The sequence below is a fragment of the Rhagoletis pomonella genome, unplaced genomic scaffold, assembly GCF_013731165.1.
Source record: "Rhagoletis pomonella isolate Grant_MI unplaced genomic scaffold, Rhpom_1.0 Rhpom_scaffold_00005, whole genome shotgun sequence".
Taxonomy (NCBI): Eukaryota; Metazoa; Arthropoda; class Insecta; order Diptera; family Tephritidae; genus Rhagoletis; species Rhagoletis pomonella.
In genome coordinates, this window is record NW_023458559.1 from 35,241,504 (window position 1) to 35,264,654 (window position 23,151).

Genomic DNA, 23,151 nt, shown 5'->3' on the forward strand with positions numbered 1-23,151 from the left:
CACAAAAAGGAGGAAGGTTATCAATTCGTCGGAATAATTTTTTATTATTTTTTATTGTTTTTATGTATGTTACGCAAAACTTTAGACCAGGTTAACCAATTATTATAGTTCTTTTTTTAACGTAAGGTGTTTCCCCATAGGTGGTCCTATTCTAATTTGGTTTAAATCGGATCATTGTATAATGAAAAGATTAACGATAATCTTAAATTTTTATATGAGAATTGAAGTCGGTTTTGTTTTTTGCTTAAAAATTACTTATTTTTATTTTTCAATCTTTTTTGAAAGCTGCGCATACATACATACATAAGTATCCCGCATATTTTTCGATAACTTCGGCCTTTGCGATCGGGATTTTTACCCCTCAAAATTTGTTACAAATGTTTCTGGGCACGGAGGCATGATGCAAATATCGGATTTCGGCCAAGCACTATGCAGTGAATATACTTTGAGAACCTCTTTACTTTTACAACATTCTCCTTTTCCTTCCCTCATACAATCAGTAATAGTATTTGATGCAGTTTCGTCTAATAGGTATATTTGCTTCAGAAAATTTTAAAACTGCCTCCACATCAAAGCACATTCGACAGGTGAAAAAAAACAAGCTGCGTGTACTATATTTTGGAATTTATATAACTATTTGCGTAAACAAAGTTTGACATTTCAGAGTAAAATGTAAACAAAAATTACAACTAGAGACGAAATCCACGAAAAAATACAAACCACTGTATAATACTCTATTGCTGCTATCTGTTGAATATGCCTTGCTCCACACAGAATATTCAAAGAGAAATACGTGGAAACATAAAAGACATTTGACAAGCTAAATACTAGTGAAATACCGTCGGCATTTTGTTCCCAGATATTTGAACAATGATCAATAACGGCTTATTTCTACTCATACTAACAACTACTTCATACTCAAAACTATAAATTCCCAAACTATCTACATATCGTCGCCTGGGTAAAAAATTGTCGTATGTTGATTTCGGTAGGTTGTGGGAAACCGCGATTGAAGTTTGGAATACAAAAACGCGAAGATAGATTTTCTCCAAAGTCTCTGAAAATGTTACTAGTTCACGAACCTCTTAAATTATTTAATTTGTAATGTTTATTGTTAATTAGTTTTGAGTTTATGAACGATTTTCTTAAGTAAAATTTTATCGTAAGCGCCATTTGTCCACAATTTGGCAGCCACAAAATATGATCAAAATTTCTACTAAATTAACGACACTTTTTACTCAATATCTCAGAAACTAAAGGAGATATACAAAAATGGAGAACACCATTTCTAAGATATTGATTAGTTTAATATGACTGCATCACTAACTAAACTTTTACTAAATTATCGAAACATTTGTAGACAATATCTCGGAAACTAAAGGAGCTATCTAAAAACTGATAACACCAATCGAAAGACCTTATTTCAAAATATATCACTGCATCTAGAACTAAAAATCGTCAAAATGGCGCTTACGACAATCTTTTACCCAGGCGACGATAAGTGCTCCTCGATTCGAATCCCAAGCACACAGATTTAAAAATAATAATTGTTTATGGAGAAAATTGAATAAATAATAATGTCAGCCTTGAAATCCAACGCAGAATCACTATTGACAACAGGTGCTAATTTGGACTAAGTAGGCAATTGAGAAGTAAAGTCCTCTCTCGTCGTACAAAGATCACACTCTATAAGTCACTCATCATGCCTGTGCTAGTGTATGGCGCGGAGACATGGACAATGAAAACATCTGATGAAGCGGCTCTTGGAGTTTTGGAGAGAAAGATTATGCGAAAGATTTACGGACCTTTACGCTGTATGAGCTTTACAAAGATATAGACATAGTGCAGCGAATTAAAATGCAGCGGCTCCGCTAGATTGGCCATGTCGTACGAATGGACAGAAAAGCTCTTGCTCTGAAAGTTTTCAACGCGGGCCGCGATGCTGGTAACAGAGGAAGAGCACGGCCATCTCTGCGTTGGAAAGACCAGGTGGAGAATGACTTGGCTTCACTTGGCATTTCCAATTGGTGGCAGTTGGCACAGAAGAGAAATGACTGGCGTGCTTAGGCGGTTACAACGCCAATAAAGAAGAAGGTATTAAACAGGGACGTGAACCGGTTTTGAACCGAACCGGTTTTGAACCGGAAAACCGCTTTTTTCTATTAATTAACTGAACCATTAACCGAACCGAAATTTTCCACAAATGTTTGATCCGAACCGAAAACCCAACCACTTTCTATAAAGGTTTAAAGGTTCGTTTCAACCAATTTTCAATAGATAAATGTACCCACTTTTTTCTTTTTGTTAAACATGGTAATACCTACCATGTTTGTTTACCATGTGACAATATCAAATGTAAAGGCAACCCATCTCATTTGACAGACACTTGACCCTTAACCTTGCGCGTTGTTGCACTTGACACTTGACACTTAAACTTGCGCGTTATTTTCTTGTTTTTCGAACCGTTGAACCGAATCAAAACCCCGGTTCAAAGACCAAAAAAACCGCATTGATGAACCAATCCAAAAGTGCAAAAACGGTTCTAGCCACTAAACCGAACCGACCAAATTTTTCATCCGGTTCACGTCCCTGGTATTAAATGGTGTTCGTGTAGGGTGTTTAGTTTGTCAACAAATTCCATACCATTTGCGATATCATTTCGTATAAAGTTCTCTACTTACAAATGTGTTGACCCGTCATACAATACGTGCATATGTACGCCAGAGAAAAACTTTGTTCTAAGTGACACTTATAAAGTCTGAGTGTAGGCCCGAAAGGTCAACGTACTTTACATACTTCCTCCATGTCAGTGTGGAGTCGATAGTGACCCAATCTACTTCATATTGATCTATACACCAAAATTGAACACTACAGGGGTCATTAACAGACCCAGCCATTACGCCATCGTAAATATCTTGGATTTTATCCTGCCAATAGCTGAGTTCATAACCCTGGCACAATTAAGGACCGCATAATGTACCAGACTCAATCCCGACATACCCAACATATCTATGTCCGGCTTACGCATTTTTCTTGCCGCCTTAAGGTCATTCAGCTAATACTTGTTTCACTTTGGTCCGACACCGTCCAAACAGCACGTTTTGTGGGTCTACCATTAGTTGAGCTCGACGACAGTGATTAATAGACTATCCAATTAAACCCTTAGAAGTGCCGCTACAACAACAACATGTAAATTGACCGAATGCCATAGCCTAGGGATGACCAAATCTGCACATACATACATATGTATCGCGGGCGACTGAGCGTGTAAAGATGTGCACAGCTGGCTAGGCAAGCTAGGAAAACGAAGTCAGCAGAATAGTGGGATTGTATGTGTGACAAAGCACTTGTTGCAGTGATGCCAGAAGTGAGCATACTCAAACTTTTACCGATAATAACACATATGAGGGTATTGGGAATTTTGCAAGCCTATTAAAAAGAATACATATATGTGTTCGTATAGCATAGTAGCTTAAGTCGAAAGGCTGGCTTTAGTATAATGAACCATTCGCCGCATACGATTGCGAATGACTCACCGGCGCCGAGTCGTTGAAGAACTGTTGGCAAATAAACGTGAAAGAAGCAGTTCCGATGCTAGCAAGTCAATATTCTTATTAAGTCTCATTAAAAAATTCCTTGTGGTTTAAAGAATATAGGGAATGGTAAATTATACTAAAGCCAGCCTCTCGATATACTGGGACAAAAAAAAATAAACCAATTATCACAAAATGGGTATCAATCGAAATGGGTTTGAAAAGCTTTGTTTCTTAACTAACCTATACGAGGGTTTCCACCTGTTTAAGAAATCAAATTCAATTAGAATTAAGGGAATTAGGTAAGAGAAATTTGTATGTATCACCATATGAGTGCCAAACGAAAGGGGTTTCAGAAAGTAGTAGTATTTTGAACAGGGTTGCTTGAAATGTCGAATTTAATTTGCTTATACACAAGTTATATGAAATATTAAAATATGGATGTCAAACGAAGGAGTAATAAGAAATCTTTAGTTTGAACGCAAAGAATATTTTTTAGGTGTTGGACCACCTGTGTTTAAAAAGTTAAATTCAAATTATTTAATAAGTTAAATAAATTATTGAAATACGGGTACCAATCGAAGGGGGTTTGACAATTTTTTATTTCTGAACCATTTTAGCGGGGTTGCCACATGTATGAAAAGTCAAACTCCACTTAATTCATCAGTTAATTATAATATGTATCGCAATGTCCGACGAAGGAGAGTTAACAAGGATTAAGCTTTAAAATACTTTTGAAGAGGTCTAAGTAATTCCTGTTTGAAAGGTCTGATTCAATTAACTAATAGCGTTTTCTTTTCTCGAAATAATGTTGCCTATATTCTGCCCTGCTACAGAGCTGTCAAGTTTTCGTGTTCTTTTCTCAGCATCTTCACATGCATATTGCGTGCTGTTTCTTTAAAATGTTGCACTCTGATAAAGTTGCCATATAAGAAGGTGAAATTTTTTTCGAGAAAAAAACCGTCATAATACAAAAAGTATATGAAATAAATACCATAGTCAAACAAAATAATGTTAAGAAATCCTTAGTTTGAACTTTTTGAATGTTTGAAGGGGGTTGTCATGTGTTTAAAAGGTTACATTGAAATTATTCAATAAATTGGATGAATTATTAAAAAGTGGATATCGATCGCACTGGGTTTGAAAATACTTTATTTCTAACCTTTATTTAAGAAGGTGGCCATGTATTCGAACAATTTAATTGAAATTAGTTCATCAGTTTATTGAAATACATGTGTATTACAATGTCAGACGAAAGAGATTTAAGAAGATTTTAGTTTGAGAATACTTTTGAAAAGGAATTTCAAAAAATGAGAGGTCCAATTAAAGACCTTAGCCTGTAAATGTATGATATAGTTTTATTTTTTTTTAATCAAGAACTTTTTTCACCTGGTGTTTACAAATTTGATGAAATTAAAAACCTACACTATGCGAGACTTATCTTCAATCAGAAGCTGCCGAAGCCGAAGATAAAAAATCAGCCGAATAGGCCGAATACCGAACCTTAGGTCGGACACAAGAAAACACATACGCATGCATGTACAATTTTTACTAAATTAAAAAAAATTATTAAACGATAATAAAAACTTGGCGCTTTTGTTTTGAATAAAATGGGCCTTTTCTGGGGTCCTGATAAGTCAATATGTATACGTTGCCATCGCCGTACAGCTCACTTTTCTCGCCTAGCCCTTTCGCGAGCTTGCAGTTGCCCGCGACGTCGACTGCGTGCACCTCTGCTGTGCATTCCTACCATAGCCTATAGTTAAGTATACCTAACCGAAAAGACCCATTCATTAACCATAACTTTGAGGAGAATTTCTATGCTGTTACAGCAACAACAAGATAAAACCATGATAACAAGAAATTAACCGAGCCTCCTTATATAAAATTAGGATACGTAAAATTAATAAGGTCACAAATACTTGACTAGATTTACGTAAATAATTTTTTAATATCTATACACAGTATGTCATTAGGGTGGTCCTTAAAATTATTAAAAAAAGACATCCAGGAAAATTTTAAAGCTAAAAAAATTTTGGTCTGAAAAATTTTAATTTGAAAAATCGCAAAAATTCGAAAAAAATGTTGCTTTGACCAGCTATAACTCAGAGAGTTTATGAACTTATAAAAATAAGTTACAATAACACGTCCAATTTATAAGATTTCAAGTCAAAATTCTTTAAAATCTCTGCGATTTAAAAAAAAAAAATATAAAATTGTTTCAAGCTCTGATAGCGACTCCTAAAAATTTGTAGAAAAAATAAATAAATGGATGCTCCATAAAAAATTTAGATATTAATATTTTTAAGTACCATCCTTATATATGTACATACAACAACCAAATTTACTTACATTTTCGCAACACTATTCAGTGGATTGTTGGAATTGCACAGAACGCTGTATACAGAATCGACTTTGCTGAGTTTCTCAAACAGCGGTATCAGTTCAAGTAATTCGGAATCGCTTGTGTCATCAAACCATGACTTTACAGGAACCTAGAAAGGAATAAAAATAAAAAAAAAATGTTTATAAATTTTAGAAATTCGTTATAAAAATCAGTATGTTTAACTTTGCAAAAATCTACGTATTTTACTTAATTAAGTAGACTTTTTTGCATCCAGAAACTTTGAAATTTTAACTCAGTTTATGATTTTGTAATTAACACATCAAACTCACTTACCGCATTATCTGGATGAAATATATAACTCGCTGGTGAATTATCGACAATGACGATTTTTTGTAAATCACGTCCAAGACGATTTAGATCCTTAATATAATTTCCCCTGTAATAAACGCACGATTCCCTAAACAGTCTTGCACGAAACACATCCCATCTGCGGGAGCATAAAATTATTATTTTTTTTTAATAAAATTGGTTAATAATTGGTAATTCACACTCACTTGTCTAACAGATCGGCAACGGGATCTGCATATTTGGCTAGTGATGCTGTAAATAAAACACACTCGTACAATTCGCCCATTTTTCGCAGGAACTCATCGACGTAGGGCCTTTTGAGTACGTAAACTTGATGTATGGTGCCATCAATTTCCACTGGTACAATAAAATCAGCATTTGGAATCGGCTGTAAGAGAAGATGTATGTAAAACGCTTAATATTTAATGTTCAAATGAAACCGTTAAATATGTATGGGCGCCAATAAAAATAAAATGACTGCATACGCGACAAGCTATTTAAATTGCATGGCTTGCAAAAAGCTTAGTACGCTTTTAGGCGTTTATACACCTACATACATATTTTGCTTACCTTAAAACTACTGTGCACTAATGTCTCATCCAAATCGATGACCATGCATTTTTTATGCATATCCGAGTGCCTAACCTGAGGTAGTAGGTACCTTTGTTGGTCCGGTAATGGTGGCGGTGTTGTGGAACCATCGATTGATGTGCCATTTTGATTGGTTTTCGTGCGATTACGTCGCCAGCAGCATAGAAAGGATTGAAAGAAGCCGCGTTTTGGTGGTTTTAAGCGTTCGACATCGTCTGCAACATTTGAAAAATTGAATATGTACAATAAATATTACATTTGAGGTTTATTGAAATTTAATTTTAACACTTATATTTTATTTATAACGCAAATTAAGTATCTACATAGATTTCGATGGAAATAACCTTTTTTGCAGGGACCGAAATTAACCGTTAAAAATGAAGATTTTTGATTTTCGATCATTGCAAAATCGTTAACTTGGATTTTATTTTTTTTTCGACTATATTTGTTCGTATTTTGTGATTTTTATTTTTTTCGATAAAAAAATCGTTAATTAAAAAATCGTTATTTAAAAATCAAAAACTACGGTTAAATTTAATCTGAAAAACAGAAACGATTATATTATGACTTTTATTACAAAGATTATAACCGTAACAGTCCCGGTTTCCTCGCTAGCATTTTAGTGTAATTTGTTTGAACTAAGCCCCGAAAATTCGATTTCGCTGTGATATCCTTTTAACAGCTACAAGCTTAAAGTATTGCACAAATCAGCTGCCCATCAACAATGTATGTATATCGACGGCAGTATCGGATTGAAAGTTGAGCCGATTTGTTTATCGATAATTTATTTATTAAGATATCAATAAACAAATTGAGAACGCCAAAAAATGGTATTAAAAGTCGACAGCATATCGATAAATTTATCGAAAACGTTACCAATAACAATAATGATACATATTTGTAGATGAATCGATAACAGTATCGCAATAGAAGAGGAGTGAGCTTATTTATCGATGACTATTATAATAATCGGTATGGATTTATTTATCGATGACCATATCAAAACAAATAATTTAAAAGTGTCGGAGAGCAGCATTACAAATCGGTAACGGCATCAATAAATTCATCGATAAGAAATTTAGTAGATCTATTTAACAATTACTATAAAAATTACGGATAAATACATCCTACTACAAATATATTGGGATATTGACGAAAAAATATATAACGGTATCGACTATGAAAACAAATATGAATAGGAACTTGTCATGGAATCTGGAGTTTATGATTAGTGATCGTACTAAAGACTAATGGCCTTATACATAAAAACTAAAGTAGAATTGAAGAGCTCAATAAAGTCACATTTTCAGGCAAATTATCGATTTATAAAGCAGTTAAAATCTTTTTTACTCTTTATAAATTTGGGCGTAAGAATATAAACATCCATAAAAAATTCTCTTACACTGTTAAAAAAGTTGTTGAACTGGTCTACAAATAAGATGACGTTCAGAGCCTACTGCAGAAGGAGTTATTTATATATATCTTGGACTGTCTTTTCCTCTTTGTAAATCAGCATTGAGCGCCGATTTGAAAATCTTGCCACCTCTTAAAAGTTCTGCCTTTTTATTATTCTCCAAACTTCCTTGGTTCGGCATACCACACAAATAAACTCACTGAGTCAAGGCTGATTGCGCAGGATGCTAAGGCTTTTAATGGTGCCTAACTATGGCAGTATGGTATTTAAGTCTGAGGCCTCATTAGTTCTTCTACTATACCGTTCGGGCGCAGACATCAATTGCGAAGATTTCCACTTGAAACCTAGGCTCAAGTATGTATGCCTGCGAGATAAGCAGGCAGTTAAGCACGAAAAAAAATAAATGCCACATTATTAAAACTATACATCTTTTTGAATGTTGAGTTGTTTAAAAATGCGTCGGTCTTCAACTTTGTGCGTTTTATCAGCAGCTAAAAATCGTCTCTAAAATTACATTGCTTAAACTACTTTAGAACGAAAACGCTTGTATGTAAACATTTATTGGCACATTTACTAATTTTATTTAGATTAATTGCTCTTTCAAAGCACAGCTACAACTCGTTTTCGACTCCAATTTGTTTACCCTTAACGACCATTCATCTTATTTATTTGCTGACTTTAGTTTATTTTTATGTTGTAAGAATTTGTTTTTCCTGTCACACGTTTGCGTTTGCCGAACCAGCAAACTTAATTGCTTTAATTGTCAATGACCTGCTGTCTGTCTGTCGTCGATGAAGGCATTGGCCGACGACGCGCTTTCACTTTCGCTGAATTCGCGTCTTTATGCAGTAGCAGGGCTCTGGCGATGTAGGCACCATTTGTCATATGCTAATACTTTTTTATACATATACATATACATATGTATGTATTTATGTTTTAGTACGCCTCGCAAAAAACAATCGCTTGTAAATATGCGTAAGAGAATATTCCCAAAGTACATTAGTTAAAATGCCTTAAGAGTAACGTAAAATTTGTTCACTGAATTATGACTTGGGACGTGTAGACTGTGTACGAGTAGGAAAACTATGTGTCTAGAGAATTGTCCATGAGCTTATATGTAATGACCAAACATTGACTGGACTTACAGCTCTGCTCCAGCCGCTGGCGTAACAGGTGCAATGAGATTTTGTCCGAATATGGTTCTGAACAACTGCTAACAGCGTCAGCCAACTGCTTCTTGGGGCTCTGGAAAGAAAGACCGTTCGGGCATAGTTCCATCCTAAACGCATTACCGCATGCAATTAAAGCGCTGCCTACTAAATATATCCTGGCGAAGACCTGGGATAACTACAAACCCCGCATGAAATTCCCAAGCCGCAGTGATTGGACTCAGGGGTCCAGTTCTTGGAGCGCTTAACGGTCTTTACGGACGGATCAAATACGGAATGCGGGGTTGGTGCAGGGATTTTTATTGAGCAATATAACCTGAAGCAATCCTTCCGCCTACCAGACCATGCAAGCGGTTTCTGTATGAAAAGCTACACAAAACAATATTCTTGCCTTTTTGCGTCACACCGTACCGTGCCAACTCCACAGACATATTCATATGGGATTTTTAATAAAATGAACTATTTCTATAAAAAATTCACGAAAAAAATTTATTATGAAAAACATTGCAAATATTAAAAAAGAAAAAAACACTGTACGGAGACTTATTCTGGTGTTCGAGTATCCATACACTTGTTGCTGCTGCCGCCTAAGTGCTCACGCCACAACACACAAAAAATTAGGGTCAAATAGCTCAATTGACCATAGGGTAACAAACTAACACCTACAAAACTAACAACATACATATATATTTTTTAATGCTACATAAATCGTTGGCTGGCAAAAGTTTGTCTGGCTGCCACCCAATTAAGAAAAAAGTAAACGTATTCATTAGTATATTTGTAAGTATGTGCCATGTCTCTCTGCATGTAAAGACGAGTAAATGTTGCTTTCCGCTGCCTCTCCAAACTTTTGCTACTTATTCGATATTATTTTTTGGCAAGTTATTCAACCATATATTCATATGTATACATAAAAATCTTTATTTGTATACTTCATACGCCTATGTATGTAGTTACCCTTTAAGAGCTCCGGTAAAATTAATTTCCTGTTGGATAAACGACGTGAAAAAGCAAAAGCAACCAAAAACGAATATTACTGACTTGCATAAAATGAAGCAGTGAAGGCATTAAAAAAAAAACGAACTCGAAAAATTAGCAAGAATACAAGCGCTGCTATTGCCGCTGCTGGCTGACCCAATTTCGTTTGTGACCCAAGTAATTCAAACAAATGCTGCTAATAAATGTTGTTGCACATTCATGCATACTTGCATATGTATGCGTATAGATGCAAATATACCCAGTGGAAAAAGTAGTAATGCATTACATGCGTGATAAATAATGTAATGCATTTCTTATGAGTTCTACATAGATTCTATTATACATAATAAAAAAAAAAAAAAAAAAAAAAAAAATAACTTGCGAAATATATATTTTTTCGAAGTTTTGTTGATGGGAATCCCTTTCCATGCTCCTGAACTACACATCCACCATATTAAAATTGAAAATCAAAAAACTTTAATTTTTACTGATCGATTTCACGAATTCTGGCTCATGTACTGTGTAATATATAATCAGCGTTCTAATGTATTCAAAAAGTCGCAACAAATTCATATTAAATCACGTTCATTCTTGCATTACTGGTGATGCCAAATTGAATGCCACACTTTGCCTAGGACAACGCCGTGGGGAAATTAAGGCATTTTCGAATGAGAAAACGGCTGTTTTACTGATTATTTTTTAGATTACTATACATTACATTTTCCCACTGGGTAGTTTGCATTTGGATATATGTATGTATTCATACCTAGTGTATGTGTATGCATATGACTTATGAAGCCAAATTGTGGGTGAAAGAGCAACAGTTGCTCAGGTACAGGGTGTCAATCAGCGTTAGAACTTTACTACGATCGTAGTAGAGAAATTTACTACACTACTGCACTTTACCTACGATCTACTTCGGTTTTGTTTCCCAAATAATAAAGAGCACTTATTGCAGTATCTGAACTCAAAAAATCGTCTTAGGGCCGTTTTTCAAGTAGCTTTTAAATTTTTCAAATACATTTTTCGCTAAAAATACTACCACTCTCCATTTTTTAAATAGAAGAGGTCAAAGCTTCCATTGGCTTCCAATTACAATGTACGTATGTAATTTTTTAACTTTTGAAATTTCCTAAAAACGAGATTTATAAGGCCATGCAATTTTTGCACTTTTTTTGAGTTTTTGCTTTTTGATTTTTACTGGTGCTTCATTTGTTCAAGGACTCCCTGAAATTATTATATTTAAAAAAAAAAAAACTGAACTAACGTTCACCAAAAAAAAACAAGAACTTAGAATGTTATATAAGAAATATGACCAAATTTTACGTTGCTATTTTATAGATGTTAAATAGTATAGTTGCAGGACACGATTAAAGTCTATTGGTTTGCATTATTTAATTTTTTTAACTAAAAAAGGCAAATTATGACGAGCCAGTATACATAAGAAATATCTACTACGGAATTTTTTTTTCTGCTACGCTATTTCACTTCATTTACTCCGATTTAGGCTTGCCGTAGTTCTAACCCTGGTGTCAAGCTTAAGGTTTTGCAGGGTACTTTTTAGCAACTTTTTAAGATATGAACATTGCCAAAGATCTCTGCATCCTCTTCGTCAGTATATAGTTAATCTTTGATCAGTAATTGAGTCACTCAGTGAGAGGGGATACCAGTATTTTTGTATGTATGTATTTATAAAAAAAAAAATATTGGTGCAAAATTGTAAGTCATGCAGACTCCGCAAATGACTGCTAAATACGAAGATAGATTGACGCCCATAGGCGAATGTATTTAAGTACGAAACCTTTGGTCACAGCTCAATTGTAGCGAGAATCACAGGCAGCACAGATTATATGCCATATTGCCTTAATTGCGAATGAAGGTTTCGAACAACGATTGGGGAGAAGGGATGACGCAAAGGAATGAAACCCAGAAGTAGATCTCTAAACATTTTCACGGATGGCTCTAAAATGGTAGTTTTTTTATGGTACATATTTTCAACGCGGCTCGGCTCACGAAAGAACTTGAACGGGGACAACTTAAATTGGCGGGTGCTAGAAAATAGACCAGGAAAGCCAACCTATTTTTTTTTTTTGTATGGAGTTGAGGTTGCATCCAATGTACAAAGTTCTGGAACTCATAGCCAGTTTCGCGAAAGCAAGTTAAGTTAAATTTGGTATTTTTTTAATTTAATATGAAAACCGACGAAAAAGAAAATATAATTTTACACTTAAATTGCTGGTGAAATCGGCAGTAAGAGCCGCGACAGGCACAATTGCCATTAAAAAAAAAAATTAAAGAATAACACCCTTTATATGCATATACACCAAAACAAAAGCATATCCGAGCACATAAGAATATAACAGTATGGTACATATATGTTTATGTACAACAACAACAGTATATATGCATACATATTTGCAAATATGCAGCATGTATGCCTATCGGCTGTGTTTATGTCGACCAATGCGACCTACATTGCGGATACGCGTTTTTTAATTAACACACACACACACACGAAAGATATGTTCACATGCATGCACCGCGTTACTCATACGCACTGTATGCCAGTGGCAGTGGTTGAGGTTTGAGTGCAAAAAAACTAAAAAAATTAAAAAATATTTCAAAATACCAAAAAGAAGCAGAAAAATGCAGACAAGTTAAATGTGCACAAAATAAAAATGTATCGACATATAGACGGACAAATATGGTTTCATGCCCGCAAGAACATATACACATATCGAGCCCTAACCGCCAAAATAACGTAAGCGACATTTTTTTCAAAATTTTATTTCTGATGCAGAAATGCATCTAGATGCTCTAGGAATATTTCTGCACCAAAAAGAAAATTCTGAAAAAATTATCGCTTACGTTATTTTGGCGGTTAAGGCTTGATATGTACATACATACATACATGCATATATATGTACATTGCATCGCATGCTGGCATGTTTGCGCATGTGTGTAAGGTACGCAAACACACACACATTGCAAATTGTACCTACATATTTATCAATACTGACGCGTAAAGCCCTTGCAACTGTACTACATGAAATTTACAATTTGTTGGTTGATGTTGACTTTTCGCAAAACTTTTATGACTTGCAACATGTATATACATACATACATATGTACATACTCATATGCATTTTGCACATAGAGGCTTCAGTGTAGATGCGTATGCGCATGCGCATGTCATTAATGTTTATTATAAACATTTATCTATATTTGTAAATATGCATACATACACAAATTAAGAAATTGAAAGTTTTTAGCGGTAAATTGATGCCGAAAGCGACGTCAAAGCTGTTAACACTCTCACTTGTTTTAAGTCACAATTTTCACTTATTAAATAACATTAATGAAATGGCACTTTCAGTAATTAAGAATAATCAACTATGAAGGATGTACATAATTACCCAATACACTTAACATAATGAAAATAAAACGCAACAGTAATTACAAATGAACGCAAAATATTTACAAACGGTTATTCAATTACGCTTAAACAAATAAAGTCTCTCATCTCAAGCAACAATAAATTTTAAGAGGGTCATGTTGAAAAAAATATGTCAACTCCGACTTAAGAGTTCAAAGCTTTCAGTCATATGTACATTAATTTCTTTCACTTAGGGAGATGTGTTAAAATGCAACCCTTGTATACTGAGCTGAAACTGGAAGTCGGTAGTCACACAAAAAGATAGAGTATTCCCGATTTGGTAGGTCGTAATTTTACGTTATTCAAAGCATTTCCCTACATTTTAGAGGGAGTGGACGGGTGGTCCAGGATATCCTGAATATTCCATTTACAAAAAAAAGTTGAGCTCGTTTGATTTCCGAAAAACGGGTCAAAATGCCAATACCAAGGCATGTCCTTTTCGTAAATTTTAGCATTTCCGCCCACATTCTCTTCTCTGTAAAAATTAAAAGGAAATTTTCAACTTCTGATTCTAAGTAATATGTATTACAGAAATTCTAATTTCGTTGCACCGCCGCCAGTGCAGTTCTTTTTTTTTTATTATTCTTTCTTCTCACCTAAGCTCTGCTTTGATGGTGTGCGGTCCTATTGCAAAGAAGAGCTCGGAGCCTATTGGTGTTGTTGCTGCCGCTTCGCTAGTGAGCCTGTCTGCTTCTTCATTTCCCTCCGTGATTTTGTGGCCCGAGGCCTATGTATGGAAGACTCTGTTTTTTTTTTGCTGCTAAGCCATTTAGTCTATCTACGCACTCAAGAACCAGTGCAGACTTGATTTCGTAGGAACGAAGAGCCCTAAGTGTGGTTTGGCTATCGCTTGGTATTACGATGTTTTCATTGCGATATCTTCGCTGAAAACTAATCTCTACACACTGACTGATGGCGTGAACTTCCGCTTGGCATATGCTAGGGAGTCTGCTCAGCGAAAATGCGTTCTTTGATCTTAGACCAAAGATGCTGGCTCCAATGCCGTCTGGGGTTTTTGAGCATAGTAGTTAGGCTCATGGTATAGTCCCCCCAGCACCTAGTTCTTTTGGCTATATTGAATTGCTCCATACAATCTGTCACTCAGATTTGGCGATGAAGGATTTGCAGGTTCGCTTGAAGCACATCTCTGAACTATTCCCAATTTGTTTCTCTTGGCATCTGTTTAGGTGTTAGGCCACTTATCGGGATACTTCATGTTATACTTTTTGAGGTGTCACAAATTTTTTAGGGAATTTCGAGGCTAGGTACTTCGGGATTCTCGGAAATATTTCGGGCTATTTGGCGATTATAGGGACTTTTTTGAGATATCCGGTACTGCTTTGGGGCTTTTGAGACTATTTCGGAATTTCCGCGATTTTTCCGGTATTATCGGAACTACTTTGGCATTTTCAGGATTTTTGCGTATTTTCGGGACTATTTCAGGATTTTTGGGATTACTTTTGTATGAAGCTAAAAATACCAAAAAAACATTTGTACGCGGCATGTCGTTAGTTAAAGGTACATACATAAATACTTTAATACTTAGTATTTATTTTTGCTGTTGTACTGCGCTATCAAACACAAACGTAATTATGCAACTTTTACAATACTTCGCAGTAGCCTTCCAACAGATAGTATGTATTTAGTTGATAGGAGCAGTATTCCTATCCTGGTTGGCTCATATTCAAAACATATTTAGTTATTTGTTGTTTAATTCTATTCAGTTTTTATGCCTTTTTTGTAGTAACACAATATTCACACCACTAAGGAGATCAGCTAGTGGGAGTAGAGATACGTGCCAAAAACTTGGTTTCAAGTTTCTAATTACCGACAACTGCAGATGTTTGTAAATGCATATGCTTGTAAATCTATGTATGTATGCATATACACAGACACGTGCAACTATGTATGCAAAAGGTCATAAAATTTTAAGATCCTTGGCCAATAATTAGTATACACTTAGGTCTCCTTTTATGCGGTTTTTTTATGCGGATTTGAAATTATGCGGTTTTTCAAACCATTATTTCGGAGTAGCGATTTTGCTTATTTGAGAGTTTTTATTACATTTTTTTCAGTGTGTAAGAGACAATGCTTCTGATAAATAATTTGTCTTTGTATTCTTACATAATTAATGTATTTATTGTGGTATTTTTATTTTTTATACCCGAGCGCACTTGTGCACAAGGGTATTATAACTTTGTTCACGTAACGGTTGTTTGTAACACGAATCGAAATTGATAAACCCCGGCTTACCATGTAGCGCTAGCTTTCGATAAGGTGAAAAACGTATATTTAATACTTGCGCCGGGTATTTAATGTTCGGCTCAGCCCGAACTTAGACTTTCTTACTTGTTTTGTTTGTTTCTTGTGCCGAGTCGTGGAAACAGGAGTTTGTTAAGTGTCGAGATCTAAAACTATTCAGCTACAGAATCAAAATCATCAGCTGATTGGATATGCTAAAGATAGTATGTATTTCAATTATTGAGAGTGGAAATGATAGTTTTCTTTATAGCAAAAATCGAGTCCAATGTGTCAAACGTGCTGTTAAAATCTTCATATAAACAATGGAATGATTCGTTTAGTTCAAAATTAGTTTGCGTGGAGGTCGAAAGTGTCTTTACACTCGAGAGGGAACATTAAAATTTACGTCAGCCAGAAGGGCCGAGCTATTAATCAAGCCCGCTTTAGACAAGCGACTATTGGACGACTAGTGTAAGGGGGGAGATTGTAGTCTAAATCCCAGCTAAAATCACGCAAGAACTGTTTTTGAATTGATTCAATCTTTTCTGAATGAATTTGGTAGCGGGGATTCCAAACAATAGATCCGTATGTAGGTTCGATTTCATGCTGTGTATTTGCAAATTTATTTACAAACAACTAAAGTCGCCTGTCTTCTGAGTAGTTAAATATTCATTAAAAATTAGTTTGTATACCTATCATAAAGAATGCTCTATAAAATATTATTAAATTGGCGCATAAATTTTAAAATCTTCATTAAAATTATTAGCAATTTAGTATCAATAAAATTATAATTTTGCGCTTGAACTTGAGCCAAAATAATTACACAAGAAAACTAAAAAAATATATATATCCACCAAATGACCGCAATCAACATTGAATGCCGGCACGTCAAAGGCGGCTAAGCAAAAGGCATTTCGAAGCGCCAAAATAAAGACGGCAAAAGAAGCGTCGCTCTGTCCAAATAAAACTACAAGTATACAAAACAATGATTATATTAACTAAAATACAATCTTCGTGCTATTAATTGCAAATTTAAAAATAATTGCTTTACAACTTAAAATACATATAAAGTAGATTGGCGGAACAGTATGAAGACGAGAAGCTTGCAGGCAAATATGGATGAGAAAAAGAAAACTAAAAAAAAAATTAAAAAAATAACAACAAATATTTGAAATTAAAAATGAAAAAAAAAGGAAAAAATTAAAACCGTGTTAATAGCTTAACGGCAACAACAGCAGATTGCGCGAAATATTAAATAAGCGCGTAGCTGTAGTCGCAGAGCCAACAACTTTTTTTTGCTTAAAATTTTCGGCTAAATATACATGTATGCATATATATATATATATATATATATGTGTATGTATATATATGTATGTATGTAAATGCGTAATTTTCTTAAAATTGTTAAAAGTGCGAAAATTACACTCGCTTAAAACATTTATGTAAAAACAGTGTGAACGCAAAGAGGCTGTAGACAACATTAGCGGCAAGTGTTTGCTATAAAACGTGTTGGAGAAATGAGATGGAGTGAAGCAAAGCGGCGTACAGTGGTGCCAAACTGGAATTTATTGTTCAAAATAGTCCAGACCCTGAAATTCTAAAAAAAAATTTTAAATTTTTCTAAATTTTTTTTTAAACATTAAAATTTTTACTTGGGCAATTTTTTCGTTTTAGGGCAACCCTATAATTGTTTTCAACAAATTTTTATAATGCAACATTTGTTTCCAGGAAAAGGAGATTCGATTTTCTTCAAAATTGCTACTTTCTCGTCAGCTTACACTAAAAAAATTCTTACTAATATTATAAATGCGAAAGTGAGTTTGTTTGTTACGCTCTCACCGATCATGGTTAAATTTTGCAGACTTTTGACATATAGCGCAACTTAAAACATAGGACAGCCTCTATCTAGTTTAGACAATGGGTCGTGGCGCCTCCCTTACAAAAAGGAATATTTCACACTTATTAGGAATTATTTGTGGCAGAGAACTGGAACTTGGTATGTATGTAAGTATATAAAATAAACTACATACCCATGGAGGAGGGCTGCCACCTGTTTAGGAAATTAAATTTAAATTTAATTAAGGGAATTATTTATTTAAACTTTGTATTACAGCAGATATGAGTGTCAGAGGAAAGAGGTTTAAAAGGGTTGCAGTTTAATAATATTTTGAAAAGAGTTGCCACCTGTTTGAAAAGTCAAATTTAAATTAATTATTCGTATAGCTTGCGAACGAATTGAAAAATTTAAATATAGGTGTCAAATGAAAGATTGTTAACAAACCTTTTGAACATTTGGAATACTATCGAGGTGTTATACAAGGGTTTCCACCAGTTTAAAAATTAAATTCAAGGAATTTAACTGAATTATTACAATATGAGTATCGATCGAAAAAGTTTTAAAAATGCTTTATTTGTAAACTACATGCAGAGGGATTGCCACCTATTTAAAAAAAAAAATCACTTTAGTTAAGAGAATTAGGTAATTGGAATATGTATTATATAAATGGGTGTCAAACAAGAGGCTTTAGAAGGTGTTTGAAAATATTTTAAAAGTCGAATACAATTATTTTATATACAAGCTATAGTGTCAAACGCCGGAGTGCTAATATATATTTAGTTTGAACATGTATAATTTTCTGAGATATTTGTAGACGGTTTCCACACAACACAAATAAAATTATTTAATAAGTTAAATGAATTATTGCATAAATGAGTATCCATCGAAATGGTCTTGTAAAGGCTTTATTTCTAAGCTAAATGTACCATGATTGCCACCTTTTTGAAAAATCAAATTTAACTTCTACTACAATACATACACAGATATGTACGTATCACAATATGGTTGTCGGACGAAAGAGGTTTAAGAAAGTTGCCACCTGTTCAAAAAGTTAAATTCAAAATATATAATATCTAGATAATTTGAACGAATTATTAGAATATGGGTATCAATCGAAATGGCTTTGAAAAGGATTCATTTCTAAACTACATCTAGAATTGTTGCCACCTGTTAAAAAACTCTTGAATTTCGGGAAGAAGTTAATTGAAAATGTATCACAATAAAGAGCTTTAAGAAAGTTTTAGTTTGAAACTATTTTAAAATTAAAAAATCTCCTATGTTTTTGGCTGAGTTTAATTATGTTGAGTTTTATTGAAATAAATTACACCTAGTTTAGCACGCAGAAATTTCATACACTCAGCGAAGCGAGTGAGGGTAACCTAGTTTAATATAAACAAATAAAAATTCAAAGCGCGGAACCGATAAATCTCCTCTAATTTTTATTAGCTTTCATTCATAAATTTGTCAAATCGGTTGAAAAGCGAATGCTCTGGACTATTTTGACATCACTGTGCGGCGCGGCGTATGCGTCACTCGTGAGCTTAATGCGTTTGACGCAATCCAACGCAATGCTAACAAATATGGTGTTGCAGAGTTTATGGTCATAAATATGTATTTATGTATGCAAATATTTTTCGGTACTCGCTTCTAACAGTAAATGACAGCGACGAAAATATTAGGATAGTGCTATAAAAAGTCGATAGAAAAGCAGGAGGTACGATGAGAAACAATAAGGCTGCGCAGAGAATGAATTGTGCTTTCTTTATGACTAATTGTTAGGGACATTAAAAGCAAACGCTAAAAATTACTATGCGCAGAAAATTAAATGAAAATGTGATTATAAAAAATATGGGGACAATTAAAAATGTAATGCATTTTTTACATCGAGTATATAAAGAAAGTTTAAGGGCAATAATAAGAAAATCAAGGCAAGAATTTCAATTTTAAAGTCGTTTTTGGCTCTTTTAAGCTTAAACGACTGAACGTATTTTGATGAAATTTGGTACACTGATATGTTACAACCGCGATTAGTATAGAGCAGCCACCTTATTCAAAAGTTAAAATTAGCTATATAATAAGTTAAATAAAATATTACAACCACGTGTGTGCCAAACGAAAGGGGTTCAAAAACGATTTATTTCGAAAATACCTTTGAAGAGGGTTGCCAACTGTTTAAAAAGTTCAACATCTATTTAATTGGAAAGTTACATCAAATATTTACATATGGGTATCCAAAGAGAGGTTTAAGTAAGCTTTATTTCGAAAATATTTTTGGCGAGGGCTGCCACCTGTTTAAAAATTCGAAATCAATTTAACTAACAAGTGAAATGAAATATTTTAAAATGTATTTAAGTCGAGATAGGTTTTAAGTAAGCTTTATTGCTTATATATTTTTGAAGAGGGATGCCACCTGCTGAAAAGATAAAATCAACTGAACAATTAAGTTTATTGAAACTTTGGGTTCCATGGAGAAGAAGTTAAAACTTTATTTTTAATTTATATTTATAAAAGGGTTTGCCACCTGTTTATAAATTCAGAATTAATTCAATTTACATGTAAAATGAAATATTTCAATATGGGAACCACAGATAGATGCTTAAAAAGTTTTATTTCGATTTTTTTTAAGAGAATTGCCACCTGTTTAAATAGTAGATAATTCGAAATCAATTTAACTGGCCATATTTTTATGTAGGTGTCAAACGAAAGAGATTTAAGTAAGCTTTTCACTTTGACCATGTTCTGGAACCTCGAAACAATTAGCAAATATTTTTTTATGAAATTTATTATATTCTGTTGTATATTTTTTATCTTTTCTTGTTGCATTTCAAACCATAACGTTAAACTAACTTCACGCAGGCGGAGCTGCGACAAAAGCTAGTATTTAGCTAAATAAATATATAGCCCAAAAATTTGCAATCTGATGACAAAAACCGTATTTTTAATTACATATTTACATTACAAAACAAAGAAAAGTACCAAAACTATTCTAAAAAAAAAAAAGAGTCAAAAGTGTTAACACAAAAGCAAGCAAGCCTAGTACTATGCAGTACAATAACAACAATGCAAACACAATTGTGACAGCAAAGACCTAAATATTGTGTGAAACGTTTTAGCATGACGCTAGTGACCCGCTTACTGCATCTCGCTTTTAAGGCATATTTCTAGTTTTGTTTGCTCTGTAGTTGCCATATTTCATGGCCTTATTGTTGTACACATATCAGCATAAGCTTTGTTTGTTTGTTGGAAAACATGAGGATGGATGCTTTTTGTAAAACACAACAACATAATCACAAGCCAAACTGTAGAAGTGGTAGCAGTGGTAGTATGTAATAACAAAAACAACAATCTCAGACATTGCGGCGACCAAACTCAACTCATCTCAGCTCAAAGTCGCTGCTGATGCGCTGCCCACACTCCTTCCAACAACTAACTACATAAATACATACAGCAGTACGAGTAGTATATTAGTATGCATGCAGTGTACAGTGCAGAATAAACACCGCAGGCGGCAATACGAATAAACGAAAGGACACCCATTTCTCAAACAAGCACCTATATACAAACCTACAAAATTTTTCGTATAAAAGTATAGTTGTTGCTATAAACAGATTGCCTACCGTTCTGTTGGTTTATTTTAGGCTCGTCAAAATGTCTACTTGTTGCTTCATGCAAAAGCTAAAGCAACGTCGAAATGCGAAAGAAAAATGAAAAAAAATAAAATGTAGCATAAAAACAGGCGTCAAAGCGCGTGGGCTTTTATTTACACAATTCAATGTTGGATAAACTGTAGTTTACGAAAAAAGCAAAAAAAAAAAACATAAAAGAAGAAATAAAACGAAAAAGAAAGTTAGGTACATTAACTGGTTGGTGGTCTTTGCCGCCGTTCATGGCTACTTGCAAATGCGTTTTGTGCGTAAACCTTTGCGTGGAAATTAATAATTGTTTGCAATTACTTATGACGAGAATTAATTAACTTACATATACATACATACATACATACGTACAACTCTCACTGCATGGCACATTGTGGTGGGTCGGCTGGCAGGCAAAATTCCATTTACATAAGTACGTACATATCGATGGTGCTCTACAATAACGGCACAACTCAAAATTTCACGTTTTTGCGTTATGTAGTGGATTGGGTTTATGAACGCCCATATTTTTCTGTGGCAAGTCGACATTCATCAGTTTTTTAGGATCGACGACATTTTTCGTTTTGTGCCGTTGTTCAGCAATACTAGTGGATTTATTTTCGTTTAACTATTTTATATTTTTTCAGTCTAACCCATACTAAATCTTAAGAAAAAGGTCATAATTTGAAAGCTTAAAAATTTTCCCTACAGACTAACTTCAAATAATCCACAATAATTACGTTATTAGACATATTATTGCTTAATTACGAAACACAAAGGGCCTCATGTATAAAAAGTGCGCTCAAGCTCAGACTCAGTTTTTGCACTGAAGGGGTGAGCTCAAGCTCGAACAACTTGTACTGAAAATCGAGTCGGAGCTTAAGCTCACTTTTTATGCATGAGCCGCAAAATCTTTAATTGACTCTACTGAAAGATATGAAATTTTGAGTTGTGTAGTTATTACAGAGGACCATCGATATGTACATGATTATACAGTGACTCAAACAAGTGACCGCGTGTCTATTATTTTTAAATATTTAAAGTGTTTTCGGGTTAAATTCTTTTTGTAATTTTGTATAAAACTAAAATAAGTTTCCAATATTTAACCAAAACCATATAAATAACAGTTTAAAACTTTATAAAAAACTTAAGAAAATTCAACAAATTTTCATCAAAATTTCAACTTTTGAATCTGAATCTTTAGATCATTTCTAGGTGTGCAGATTAGCCCCTACAATTTAAGTGTAATGAAGTGGAAGTTTCAAATTGCTAAAAAATTTAATTGTTTTTTTTTTTCATATGAATTTTTCATGAAATAAGATGAAAACAACGCCAGTTGTTGTAAATTGCACTTGTTATATGAAAAAACCCTAAAGCATGTTCAAAAAAAAAAATGTCAAAAATTAACGCGATCTTTTAGCCGGTTGAAACTTGTACTTCATTAGAGTCAAGTTGCATGGGCTATAAAACTGCATACCCAGAGATTTTCTAAAGAGTCAGATTAAAAAGTTGAAATTTTGATGCAAATTTGTTGAATTTTCCTAAGTTTTGTGTAACGTGAAACTGCTTTGGATAAAGCTTGGATTATAGAAAAATAACAAAAAAAAATGGAGCTCGCGAAAATT

General features: G+C 34.0%; 1 protein-coding gene across 1 annotated transcript in view; it reads right to left on the reverse strand.

Annotated features, from left to right (window-relative positions):
* Positions 1-5,881: 5,881 nt before the first annotated feature.
* LOC118738863 (phosphatase Herzog) overlaps positions 5,882-23,151 on the reverse strand; it is a 107,307-nt gene continuing 90,037 nt past the window's right edge. The window contains exons 3-6 of the mRNA XM_036469876.1: positions 6,799-7,034; positions 6,435-6,616; positions 6,214-6,367; positions 5,882-6,028 (exon numbers count right to left, since the gene is read on the reverse strand). Of these exons, the coding sequence (XP_036325769.1) occupies positions 5,882-6,028; positions 6,214-6,367; positions 6,435-6,616; positions 6,799-7,034 (719 nt within the window). The remainder of the gene's footprint in view (positions 6,029-6,213; positions 6,368-6,434; positions 6,617-6,798; positions 7,035-23,151) is intronic.